The sequence below is a fragment of the Platalea leucorodia genome (assembly GCF_965183815.1).
Source record: "Platalea leucorodia genome assembly, chromosome: 1".
NCBI lineage: Eukaryota > Metazoa > Chordata > Aves > Pelecaniformes > Threskiornithidae > Platalea > Platalea leucorodia.
The window spans coordinates 162,478,448-162,492,181 of record NC_138823.1 but is presented as its reverse complement, the minus strand read 5'-3'; the positions used below and the strand labels follow the sequence as shown (position 1 = coordinate 162,492,181).

Genomic DNA, 13,734 nt, shown 5'->3' with positions numbered 1-13,734 from the left:
CCTAGCTGCCTACACAACTACGTTGGTTTTTTATAAAGTTAGCGGATAATTTCAGAGGAGTTGGTTCATTTTTCAGTTAGACACATATATTTTAAAAGAAATATTGGGCATGATTCTGTGTTTATTTGGGTATCACTCTGAGTATTTAATGATAACATAGGCTTATGCTGAGATGAAATATTTTTCCAAAAAAGGCTTAAAAATGAAAAGATGATGAACACTAATATCTTCCGTGAGATTTTTGGGTTCAACTGCTAGAAAGAGGAGAAGGTGGTTGTTACTTTTACATCTTAGGTGAAGAATGCTGAGATGTGTTCTCCTTTGCAAATATCTAAGCTTTTCCTCAATAAAATTGATCACACTTCTCCATCAGGTAGTTATGTTTGCACAAACATACTTGGACTCAGCATGCTCAGTGAAATTGTTTACTGAAAATAGCGGGCCAAGTCCTCCGTGGTGTAAGGCTTCTGTCCAGCAAAGCACTTAGAGGCTGGTTTTCAAAGGCATTCTGCTTCACTTGAAATCAATGAGTTTCACTATTGACTCCAGAGGGAGTCAGTAAAGCTAACAATTAGTGCTTTTAAAAATCTCACCTACCTTTAATGCCTCGCTCTAAGTGCGCAAGCAGGCACAGGGACATTTAGGGGACACAGACTCACAGGACTGAAAAAGATCTCCCAAACTCTCAGAGTCCGTTCCCCTGGCCTAAGTCTGTGTTTAGGATAGCTCAGACCTGGCCTGATATTTATTGTCTGACTTGTTTTAACAATCGTTCAAAGGTGGAAGTCTCATGATCCTCCTGAGAAGTCTGTTCCAACACCTCATTACTTTCACCATTAGAAGACTTGCCCTGGGAGGGGAGGTTCAAATCCAGATGCAGCAAGCCAAATATTAGAATCTACCAGCAAGCCGTGTGCTTCCTGCTCACTGGAGATCTGGGGCTCAGTTTGGTTGCCATCATGCCAGGATCTCCTGCTCCCCAGGAGCCACAGATCACCTGCAGGTCCTGTCTCTGAATCCAGACCCCCATCCAGCCTCACTCTGTCTTGGTGCATTATCAGCTCATTATTTTTTACCCTACAGCCACTGTGTAGGGACACAGTGCCTTACCCTCTGTGGCAGCCCTTAACATGCCAGAGGACCTTCATGGATCCCCTCAATTTTCCCTTTTCTGCACCAAACACACCCATTTCTTTCTGTTTTCCAGTTGCTCGTGATATTGAGAGAAAACAAGCTTTGTACAGTAGCTGTGTATCTGTTTATGCAGACTTATTTAAAGAAAAATGTTTTTAGTTTCTTCATATATCCCCTATGTTCACATGCTTAGAAATAGGTAATATTTTCTCTATGGGAGCATAAAACCTTTAACTCTCAGTGATTTTATTTATTAATTAGTGTTGCACATTGCCATGGCAACTGGATTCATTCGTTTTCAATCTAGATAGGAACCATGGTCAGCAGCAGAACAACCCACTGAAGTCACTCATTTGTCTCCCATTACCAGCGTATCCACGTCCCAGTGTGCTCAATAGGAACCCTTCCCATGACAACAGGGGGTCTTGAATAATAGTTCATCTGCATAGAAATCACCAGTTTTTTGATAACTACTAATTGAGATAATGTAAAGCCCTGAGGTACACCCTTCTATGTCTCCTCCTCCTCATCATCATTACCAGGATTTTGTAAAGTGCCTGTATCTAGAGAAGCTCCACTGCTCTTTCTAGAACAGGCATGTACATCACGGACATCTCGCATAAAATGACAGGATACCGGCGAAAGGTGACCTCATAGAAAATTGGGCCAAGGCACTTTGGGGCCTGATCCAGCTCCCATTTAAGTTAGTGTGAGTCTAAAGGCTATAAATAGGCTGCGAATGTTATCCAGTACTTTACTGATAGCCAGAACAGAGCTTGGAGCACGAGAATTAAGGCTGTGTGGAGGAGACTGACCCCCGTTTGCTGCTTCAGTCTCACTGAAGTCCTCCTGCACAGAGATAAATGTCATCCTTCTGGTGGGTAAATCACTTAACTCAAGAAGTAACTATCCCAGAGGTGAGAAACACGCATATTTGTGTTTTCCTTGGAGACTGGCCTGATGATAGTCACATTTCCATGCAAAGATGGTCTACAGAAATGCTGACAACCATTCAAGTTTGCCAACATGCTATTAAACTCTTTGCTACCCCGCATGTCAGTGGCTAATGGCAAAATACATTCACAAGGGTGAACTCTCCCTACATGTACATGACTCGCATTTATAAGACCCATGCATATCCTCAGGAGAAGGAGTAGGCTAGGTGAGGACAATCCTAGTGCAAGTCACACTCTCTTTTTTTGTTTCTGCTTTTTCTCCCCGCTGGTTTCCATGAAAGCATCTGATTTTCTGTAGGTGATTGCCAACATCTGGTATGGATGTCATACTGAATTACGCTAATACTTTCTCACATCTCGTAGGAGGAATGGATGGTGGTGTGGGATCTTGCCATTTCTCATTGTTTGGTGTTGCTTGCATTTTCTATGGTTTCTGATGTGCATTTGAAAACTGATTATTTGATTAACCTCTGAATGTGTTAATTTCTACCTGCATTAACAGGAATGTTTGGGCCAAATCCTTCTTGCTTTCTGCAGATGTCAGGCTGCCTATACAGCCCTCATTCCACTGATTTTGGATCTTCTGGTGTTGTTCATGTCACACAAGCAGGATTTGGCCCAGAAGTGTGGAAAGAATTCAGTGATTCAGGAAAAGCCTGTATCGATTACTCCACAGGGAGTAATCTATAGACCCATTGTCATTAACGGGTGTAGCTGTTATTCAGCTTTGGATCAGATCCTCAGTTTTTGCTGCATGCTGCCTGGTTTGATGTTTGACTTGCAAGAATTAAGTAAATGCCTTTAATGCCCCATAAATAGTATCTTCTATGAAGCTATATTGCAGTGGTCTCATTGGCACTATTTCAAAGGAGGATTATTTATCTAGAAGATTTAACACTGCTCTACATTTGAATACATCTAGCATTGCTTTTACAAAACATGGGATTGATTCAGAGAAATGCAGAGCACCTGCAAGGGGTTCTGGGTGTCCTTATTACCCCTCAGTCCTTCCACGTATGAGCCACAGAAAGTTTAAATGAATGCTGATTTAAATGCTTTCCTTAGCAGTGTGTTGTGCCAAGTAATCTGATGGACACTACGTAATTTTCTGGCCAAATTTTGTTTTTAAAGGATGAGAAAAAAACCAGTTAGATTATAAGTCCACTCCCCAAATGGTTTTCCTGGAAAGTTTTAACAAAAGTCCAGGAGGCAGAGTACAAGTTTTTTTTAAATGGTCTTTAATTACAGCAATTGTATTACTAAAGCATTCTCTTCTTAAACTGTTCAGAAGCCTGTATGCTATTAAAACAAAAAAAAAAAAAAAAAGAAAAAGGAAGTAAAGCTGAAAGCCCTCTCATAAAGAAATTATTTGATACCTGCAAGGAATGAACTTGTAAAACTAATAGTATAGGATTACTATTCTATTTAAAACCCCAGTAAGTAAACTGAGAAAAACATGTTTCATGAAATGACCTTGAAATTTACAATACTGGGGCCTGATTTTGAAAACAGATAGTCTTTATTGGTGATTAGGGTTTTATAGGTCTTGTTTCCTAATATTATCCCTATTCACATTAGGACTACCATTGTCCTTGCCCATGTGAGTAAGATTAATTAGTGTGCTTAGATGATACAAATGCAGCCTCCAAGCTTGCATTTTTATTACAAATGAATAAATGTGCTGCAGGGATTCCACAGAGGGTACTGAATTAAAAAAAAAAAAAAGCGGTTTGGCTTTTTTTTCCCTTTTTAAGACTCAGTTTGCATTTGGACTTCCCAAGTTTCACCAGCTTCAGTGAAGAAACATCTGTGCATTCAAAGGAAAACCAGTGATGAGAATCATCGGAAACATTTCAGAATATTAGATAAAATAAACAAATATTCTAGTGCATTTACAAATCATATTTCTTTTTCCCCACCTCACTACTTGTTTAAGATCTGGCTGTATTAAAGGTCTTATATTCTTAACACTGAATAAGGGTGAGACCCCAAGAAGCCCTTCAGAATTGGGCTACAACTAAAACTAGTTTCACTTCGGGTATAAAGTTCACCCAAGACTAGATTTTCAGAAGAGCTATGCTTTTTATTTAGGCATCAAAATAGGTAGCCAACTCTACAGATGGACTCAAAAGTTCCGAGCTGGCCTTCTTCTAGGTACCTGAATAGAACTGATCTCACTTGTAAAATCTCTTTCTGGTGAGGAGCACAGATAGCATGAAAATCCAGCTTTTGACTAATGTTTATACTGCAATATTTTTTGCTTTATTTTTGAGTAGAGCAGGGAGCTGTCTAACCTCTCCCTCTTTACCATGCCACAAACTAACTTCAAAGAGGCAAACAAAGAATTTAACAGAGAAAGGGGGCTACCCACACCAGATGGGTCAGTCCCTTTTGGTTAAATGGCCATTTTATACACGTCAATATCGTTCACGGGTTAACCTAATGACAATACCCCATGCAGGAGTGGAATATTTTAGGCTGCTGGATACAGGGACTGCGGGACCTGTTGGCCATTCTAGCAGCTCATCCTCCTTTGAGAAACTATGATTTCCCTTTACTTTAACCGCAGAATTTTAAGCAAAACCAAAAACCCATTTTGCCTTCCTATGAGTCCTCAAGTACATTTTCATATTATTTTAAATTATACAGCACTAGCTTAACCTTTGTGGCTGCCAAACTCTTGGGGTGGAATTCCAGGGAACTGAGATTTAATGTGTGTGATCATATTCAGTGAGCAAATCAATGTGCTTCTGAGTATTGCCCAGGAGAATTCCTCCTGTTTCCTCTCTGCATTTTCTTTTTTCCATTTAACTCAATTTCTCTTACTGCTGCCATACTGGTGACACTGATTATCAGAAACACTGATTACTACTTATCGAGTATTAATTAACTATAAATAGGAAAGAAACAACAAAATTGCTACCATTGTGCAGCTGATATTAACATCCAGCTACAGTACACAAGTTTAGGAGGGTCTTTTTTTGAAAAGAGTGGGTTTTGTCGTATTCATGTAATATTCAATTAGCTTAAATAGTTCTGATCTCCAAAACCACTTCAAAAGCAGGCAATATCTTTTGCGAAAACAGTATAATTATTTATATCTGTATATTTATAGAATAATAAACTGAAGTTAGTGTTACAGGGTGAAATAACACAGGAGAAGCTAATTTGTGTGACCCAAGCCTTGGGTGTGTGCAATAAGATGATTTATCCACATTGGCAGCATATTATAAAATTATTAACTTCGCCCAGGTATTGTGGGAGCCTCAAGTTGTTTTCTCAAATAGATTTCCACTGGATTTATTTGATTACCTGTATTATTTGGCTTCTAAACCCAAATTCTTGTTGTCTTAAGCAAATGAATTGAAGGCAGAGGAATTATTCATATGAGGACAGAGATTTGGCACTCAAATATGTCAAATAATCAGGGAATAAATAACGTTTCCATACTACTTCATCTGTTTATGTGAGGGATAAAGTTATCAGAATCACCTGAGTGACTTAAAACCAATTCACATTTTCAAAATTCGATGGGATTTAGGCTTTACAGCCTTTACTGCAGCTCCATGAAAATATAAAAGACATTATGTATTTTCTTTATCCATTAATATTTTTGTATCTTGCTGTTTCTCCATCCAGTTCTTTCCCTCCATTTTTAAATCAGTGTTTGTGTAAGACTAATACCAAGATGTTTGTCCAGACAAAAGTAGGCCAAAGTAAATGTTCATAGTGATCACTTGTCTCTCGTTTATGCCATCCAGTTACAAAAAAATGTAGTAGAAACCCTTCCGATTTTCCCTTCCATGGAGATTTTCATCATGAAAAGTAGCTATCTGCAGACATGTTTCAGCCTCTCAGTCTATAAACTCTTGGCTTTTATCTCCCTAGGACTGAAGACCATTGTAGGGGCACTTATCCAGTCTGTTAAGAAACTTGCTGATGTGATGATCCTGACCGTTTTCTGCTTGAGTGTCTTTGCCCTCATAGGCCTCCAGCTCTTCATGGGCAACTTGCGACATAAGTGTGTCAGGGACTACACCAAATTTAACTCCACCAACGGCACATTGTACTTGGATGGTAGGACGTGGAACACCTCGGAGGAATTTCTTAGTGATCCAGGTAAGCTCTTCTTTACCCTGTTAACTGTTTTTTGGTTGTCAGTTTTTTTTTATTGACCAAAATCTACATGTGAATCAGCAAATGCGGCATTACGTGACTACTGGCTCTTCGTGATGTTGATGTAGTTTCGAACACTTTTTCTGACCTCTGTGGTGCCTGCACAGTTCATGCTGAAAGTATTTCTGGTGCTTTCCTATGATACAGACTAAGGTCCTTGTTGCATCAATGAAGATTTTAATAGTTTCAGGGTGTCTCATTATATTTTTCTTAATGCTCTGTTTCCTGGAATTAGGCAATCACATGAAAATTTCAGCTCTGTGTGTGGGTCTGGTTTGTACACTGTTTCTTTAAGACAATTTATAGCACTTGCATTATCTAGCAAAACTTCAAAATTTGAATTAAGGGTCTTAAAAAATCAAAAAGCAAAGCAGAGCAATTCAGTATTTATTAATCTGAAAAATCCCAAGAGCATTTTTTTAAGGAAATCTTATGCTATTAGGGCTCTAACTCATTATCTGGGTTGGGCCATCCTGCACTATCTGGTGCTCTGATGTTTATTATCAAAAGGCTTGTTTTCTAGGCCAAAGCAATTTTTAATATTCTACAGTCTGCTATACTGTGAATTACAATGAAATAGGTTCACTGAACTCATTTATTAACATTTAAAAAAAATCAGCATTTCATGTAAATAAACTTCAGAATGTAAACAAGTGGCCCAGCTGTTGCCGCTCCAAAACCGTCTGTCACTGGAGGACCCACACCAATTGCCGTGGACATGGGCTCACATCTAAAATAATTCAGTGATGCTCTTGAGGGAAGGAAGCAGCCAGACTGATGTGCATTGGTGAACTTATGACCAGTCACCTTTGGTATTTTATTTATTTTGAGGAGGAGAATGAACCACATAGTCAACTCATTAACTGGAAATTTAGTTGGGAGGACGTGACATAGTGTCACGGGGTACTTCTGCTCTGACTATGTGGATCCTTCAGTCCTATGTCTCCAGCCATCTGCACTATAAAAACCCCACACTTGACTCCTGGAAGTTGCCTGGGTTGACCCAGGACTGCTGAACACCTGGCACAAGGTTGCCTCCAACTCCTGCTGGCTTCTCAGCATTATACACCTCTTCAGCCAGTCTACATGGTCCAGGGATTGGGCAAAGGGCAGTTTCACCATTCCCCACTGGTGACTTCTGGCCTTTCTGCTTGATTCCTCTCCTTGCAGTCTGAGCAGCCCTGGAAGCAGTGGTGTTAGAATGGTTTCATTCAAGGAATAAAAAGCTCAACACTGGTATCTTTAATGCATGATGTGGTTGATGCAGCATTAAGGAAGGGAAGCTCACGAAGCTCTGGATGAATAAGGGCCATCTTTGGGACTAGCCCTGACCATCAAGTGTCCCCTCAGTGTTGCCCTCTTGTCAGCTGAGAGGGGAAAGAGCTCTGTGCCAGAGGTAAACAGCCACACTGGACCTTTGCTGGCCAGTGATAAACCTGCTGATATGTTTTCCCACCCATACACTCTGTCATTCCAGCTTGGAGATGAGTGCTGGTGGAGCTAGTAAAGGTATCTCTGCACCTGTGGTGGATTAAGGCACTTCACAGCTCCTCCACCCACAGATAACTGACAGCTGTGTGAGATGCTGCTCTCCCTCTCTTATAGAGGTATTGAGAGATAAAATAGTGATGCCTGGAAGTGTAAAGCCCTGCAATAAAGGTGAAGGGATGAAATGGAGTTGTGAAGATAGTCTGACTTTCTGGAAAGGGAAGTAGGGTAAATGTACCATGGGGTAGTCTCTATAAAAATATAGTTAATGTCAGGGCCAGCTGCAATGTTGCTTTAAATGGGAGGAATTGTACAGCTGCTCTAGCATACCATAAGAGAGTTTATTTGTGTAGTCCTGATATGGGGAGGAGGGGAGATGCTCCCATAAATCCATTTAGTAAATCCAGCAATATGGTCATGAAAATATACGTGTTATCACTAAAGGAGATTTACCTATTACAAAGATAATCAACTTGGTGCGATAATGGATTAAAATGAATTAAAGTTTGACCATGTGGTATTAATAGTAAGTAATAATAATATCAGTGAATGTATTCATGTTTTCATAATATCTGAAAATAAAGACATGGTGCATTATGGCAAACAGCCATCAGTTATGGTGGATGAACAAAAATTATTTAAGTAGTTGAAGTGTTGAGTCAGTGCAGCAGGCCACTGAAGAACTAGAAGAAAAGAAGATTTATAGGAAAAATGTACTGACCTCTGAATAAGAATAATGAAGTGTTCCTCGAAATGCTGGAGAAGGTGGCTTAGCTATTTGGCTAGGGAGAACAATATTAAGTAGGATTTTCATTTAATGTTGACTATTGCACTGAAGCAGTTCAGAAATGAAAGGACTGGCTCATTTTGTAACTAGATGGGATAGTGCTTTATATTTCATTTTGCATAAGTATTATGGTGAAATGAAGTGACTGTTTAACAGAGTAGTACTGACCACAATTTAATAACAGTCCAAATTTCAAGTACTGCAGGGAATTAAGCAATACATACAGTTAGATTAAAGTGTAGGCAGACCAAATTAGATAAAAAGAGGAATATATTAAGAAACAGAGTAGTGTCAGTGTTTATTTTGAAGAAGAACTAGAGAAGAAAATTGGCCAACATGTTGAGATAGTAGGGTTCACTCAAAGGGAGCACAGACAATTACAAAAGCTCTTTGGAGACTTCAAAACCATTGTGGCTGAGTCGTTTAGTTTGGAGCAGGGATACTGATCTAAAAAACAGAAAACAGAAACCTGAAATGCTGTCAGAGATTTGTAATAACACTTTAAAAAGAAAGGATCTAAAGAAATAAAGGGGTAAAAAACACTCAAACGCAAAATTGGAAAAATGAATTGTTAATTCTGTTCAACACGATACCAAAACAGAGAATCAAAATGGGGCGATATGCCAGTTCTGCTCTTCTTGGAGAGCAAAAGTCTGCTTTGGATTCTTTGAGAGAGTTTTTAATGTTTTAAAGGACAGCAGGGAGCCTCTGAAATGGCATCAGCCTCCTCTTGTGTCTTTGAACCTTTTTTGCATGAATAGAAAACCAAAGACGAGTGGAACCCCTTAAAAGGGTAATACAGTGAAGAATTGCCTGGTGCCACAGAGGAAATAGCTGAGAGACTTAGTCATGACATGCAAAGAAAGATAAGAACTCAGTTTTCAGTCTTTTTGAGCCCTTTCTAGTTTGAGATAACTGTGTGCTGCAGGCACTTGTTACGGGAGACGTTTTGGTTTTGTAGAGGGCCGGGGATAGCTTCAGCTCTGCTTTTTTATTCAAAACCGACTTGGTATATGGACTAAATTGTATCCTCTTTCCTTAGCTCCTTTCAGCCCTCAGGCAGGAAATTTTTTCTCATCTGTCTTCTCAGCCCTATTCTTTTCATTTTATAGATGGGGGAAAAAGTCAGTTTATAAACTTTGTTTGCATCATCATTGGGTTAACCACAATTACGTGGTAACACTTGATTTTTGGTTGATCCTTGAGGAAATACCCACCGAGCCCCCAGCGTTCAGGAACTCCTTCCCTTAGCTACACACTCGAGACCCAAATGTACTGTCCTGCTTTACCACTGTGGTCACCACACTTATCTTGGCTGATGGTGCAGGTGCTGCCCGGCCTCTCTGCTACCCCTGTTCCTGCCTCTACCACCAATAAAGACAGCACACCAGCACCAGTAGTGGTGGTGGCGGCAGAAGAACAATCTTTTCTTCCTAAATCTGGGGAAAAAAAAGGTATTTGGTCCATTTCTGTGCACGATAGATCCATAAGCAGTCAGCCCCCACCACCTCCTCTTTCAGGCCTTAGGCTGTCACTTAATCTTTCTTACATGAACTTGTCAATCCTACATTGCAAGGTTGCTAGTGTTGTTGAGAATTGTTGGGTACTCTCCTCCAGTTGTGCACCTGCCATGAGACAGTCATATAAACTAAAATCCATCAGGAGTTAGGATTTCTTGCCTATCCACCCAACAATTTGTTCTATCCATCATTTCAATGGTTCCTGCAGCTGGAGAAAATACCAGGTAGCTTGAGAAGCAAGGGACAGAGCCCTTAAGCATGGGAATTCAGTGAGAAAATTCACGCTGAGAGATCTCTTCCATTTAGCTTCACTAATCACGAAGTCCTAGCATACAAAAGCGACATTGAATATTCCCAAGCAGACCGTCAAGAAGGGGACTTTCTTGGCATTGTCATTAAAAGCTTAATTCTGTGAAAGAAACTTCATCTATGTTACTGCAGGTGCCTCTGGTTTCTCAGCTTAGCTACTGGGCACAGCGGTCATGGTAAGGCGAGATACCTGCTTAGTCCTTCCTCAACTCACGGTGTTGATGCAGATCGAAAATCTGCCTATTGGTAGGCACATCTATCTTGTGATGAACAGGAGGATTTTTCTGTTCTTTCCATCAATTTAAATGACTCTAGGTCTCCACAATTTACACATCAACCTCTAAGAAGAAGGCTTATCAGAAAAGTTATCAGTCTGGTTTTGCCTCCAATGAGTAATGCTTACCACTGCAAACCTAGGAAGGGGAAAAAGGAAGATTAAGGCAGAAGGGGCTCATCAGGTCTCCCAGCCTTCTCTATAGCACTGTTCTTTGCTTGTATGAATGGAGTGTGGCATGGGGGACAGTTCAGCATTAGATAGAAGTAGGTAGGCCAACGGTAAAGTTAAAATGGAGGCACAGCTTGCTGATCTGCGAAAACACTGGCTACTGGTAAGCAATTATTTTCCTACCTGCAATTCTAGATTTGGTAAGGGACTGCAATCAATAAGCCCAAGGAAGATTATTTTTAGACATTAATAATAACAAACCTGGGAATCTGAAGTTGTAGATACAGCAGTGCTCATCTATAAAAATGAAATAAAAAAAAAAAAGTAAAAAAAAGTGATAGTTTACATCCACAGCATTATGAAAATTATGTGATCAATGTATCAATATTAAAGTTATTGAGCTGTCAGTTATCTTTAGGAGAGCTGATAGTTTAGAAATACCAGCTGACGGGAAAACTGCAAGCTTAATTCCAATACTTGTAAAGATTTCTAGGAAAGCAGCTGCAAATAACATGCTTGAAGGCCTGTCTTAGGTTGTGGTGTTTAAATTAAAGATGTATTTGATGAAGTAAAGCTTTATAAATGTGTGAGAGTGGATTGAAAGGTATATGATGTCAAATATGTCACTGGCTTAAGGAGAGAAAAGACGTACCAATGGACTGAGTGTAGTTGATTCACATGGCTGGTGACTGTAGGATCTTTAATGTCATTTATGTATTCCATTACTAAAATGGATTATTGACTAGTCAGAAAGTAGAAATCTGAGTTTAAATAGCGTGTTCTTTTGTAGAGCAGGCCTCAATGTAAATTCTGAACACATAAGAAAAAACACTTAAGAAAAAAACCTTTAAAATATAGTAAAATTATTATAAAATCACTTTTGAAATGGTAGTCTCAGACCCCAGTATTTTCTTTTTCCTTAAACTAAATACCCTACTTAAGGCTCTCTGAAAGGGTCTTGTTTTCAAAGTGTTCGATATATGTTTTCTCTCAAAATCATTATCTTGTAAGGTAAAATAAAATCCTGTAATTTCTTTTAGATATACCTGTCCAGAATGTTGAAATAATAATAAAAAAAAAAATGTTTAAGATTTATTAATCTTTTACTGGCAGGAGTCAACTGCCATTTTTGTAGCTTAAAAGAGGACTTTTCAAGGATGTTATTTTTTTTCTTCCAGACTAGTTTCTGGCATTCATTTCATGGCAGTGATTTTTCTCTTCTTCTGAAGTCAAACTGTGTAGTTACCAAAGGTCTGAAAAAAAAAAAGCTTTAATTATAAAAAAAAAAAAATCCAGATAAAGATAAATGTAGTATCTGTTTTGTCATCTCCAGTTAAACCTAGAAGACTTATGGTTGCTTCAGGTTCTATATTTAGAAAGATGTATAAATACATTAAGTTTAGGTCCTTATTTTATGTACTTAGTCTTTGCAGCTCCCAATTATATCCAACAAAGCGATAGGAGTGATTTGGAGAAGGAACTTTCTGAGGTGGCCTCTGGAGAAGCCTGTTTAATTTTATATCCCTTGATCATACTAGGCAGCCTAGGGAGGTGGTCCAACTAAACCAGCCATGTTAGATGCCTTAAGGTTGAGGAACGTGAGCATTTTTCACAGATGACTTTTGGTTGCAGAGCAACTTGCTGAACATTGATGTGATACCCATCTGAATCATGGTCTTCTTGGATACTTGAGAAGGGATCACAGGCTTGTGGGAAGCAACTGGTCTTGCATGAGATGTAAATGGAATTAGAGCCACTCTGACTGCTCAGAGCTGATAAATCAGGAGCGGTTCCAGACCCATGTGAAATAATTCTAGAGTCTTCTTACATCCTCCTCTTTGATGTCCTAGGTGTAATGCACTGTTGAAATAAACGGGCATGGATGTTGAGACATATATCTTTGAATATATAAAAGTATGTATGTGTGTATATAGATGTGTGTATATCTTCTCTAAGCTCTGTGCCTGATTATTAGCTCTGCCTGAAGAATTGCTTCATTTTTGCTTTCGGAACCACTGAAATGGAACTGTATGATCAGATTCTCTGAAACTATATGAGAACTTTATACAAAATGATGTCCAAGTCAGATAATAAATGTAGCAAGTTTGGGAAGAGCTGAAGTGTTTGAGGTGTTGTCTGAGGTGGTAATAGAAGACAGTGAGTGTTTGATGAATAATTATGGAGGTGGGAGGAAAGAGGGAAGCAATAAATCAGGTTGAGACTGGAATAGGTGTTTTATTATGTATGATTGTATGTGAACCAATGATTAAGACAAAGAACCTCTCTGGGCTTTCAGACTGTGCTTGTCAGCATGGAATCTATTCACGTTACTCAGCCGTTAACTGTAAATATTGTGGCTTTGTTCGGGTGCTGTGGATCTTTTGATAAATAGCTTCATAAATGCTCAAACGTTAATGCTCTGATGTGTTATTAACATGCGTATTGTACCTGTGCACTTTAGCGTTTTAAACTAAATAAAAAAAGAAAGACCCAGTGGAAGAAGTGCAAGCATCAGAAAAACATAGGAATTGGTACTGTTATATCCAATACAGTGTCTTCCCGACCATTGAATAGGAATTTTTTTGGCCTTGTGGTAAAAGAGTAAGTTCTTCTCTTGGAACAGTTTGTAAAACAGGAGGATTTGTCTCCTATGTACATTTTTTTTTTTTTTTTTTTTGCTCTTATCATTGCATTACTGCTTACAGAAAGGAGAGATCTACTAGAGGAAAAATCTGCCACAGAAGATTCAGACTGAACATTTTCAGAGTTTTCCTGCACCTTCCAATTGTTCATAAACTACCAAACTAATATACCACTTGACTCGCACAGTGAAGTTCAAAGAAGCATTTGAGAGGACCCTGTCTGTGCCCTTTGGAGCCTGTCCATGGACTTCTGCTTGCTCTGGGTTCAGCAATAATG

The 13,734-nt window shown here is 39.2% G+C and overlaps 1 protein-coding gene across 1 annotated transcript in view; it reads left to right on the top strand.

The window, feature by feature from the left end:
* SCN5A (sodium voltage-gated channel alpha subunit 5) overlaps nt 1-13,734 on the top strand; it is a gene marked incomplete at both ends in the record, with an annotated part of 173,222 nt that overhangs the window by 18,106 nt on the left and 141,382 nt on the right. The window contains 1 exon segment of the mRNA XM_082325486.1: nt 5,979-6,209. Coding sequence (XP_082181612.1) covers nt 5,979-6,209 — 231 coding nt within the window.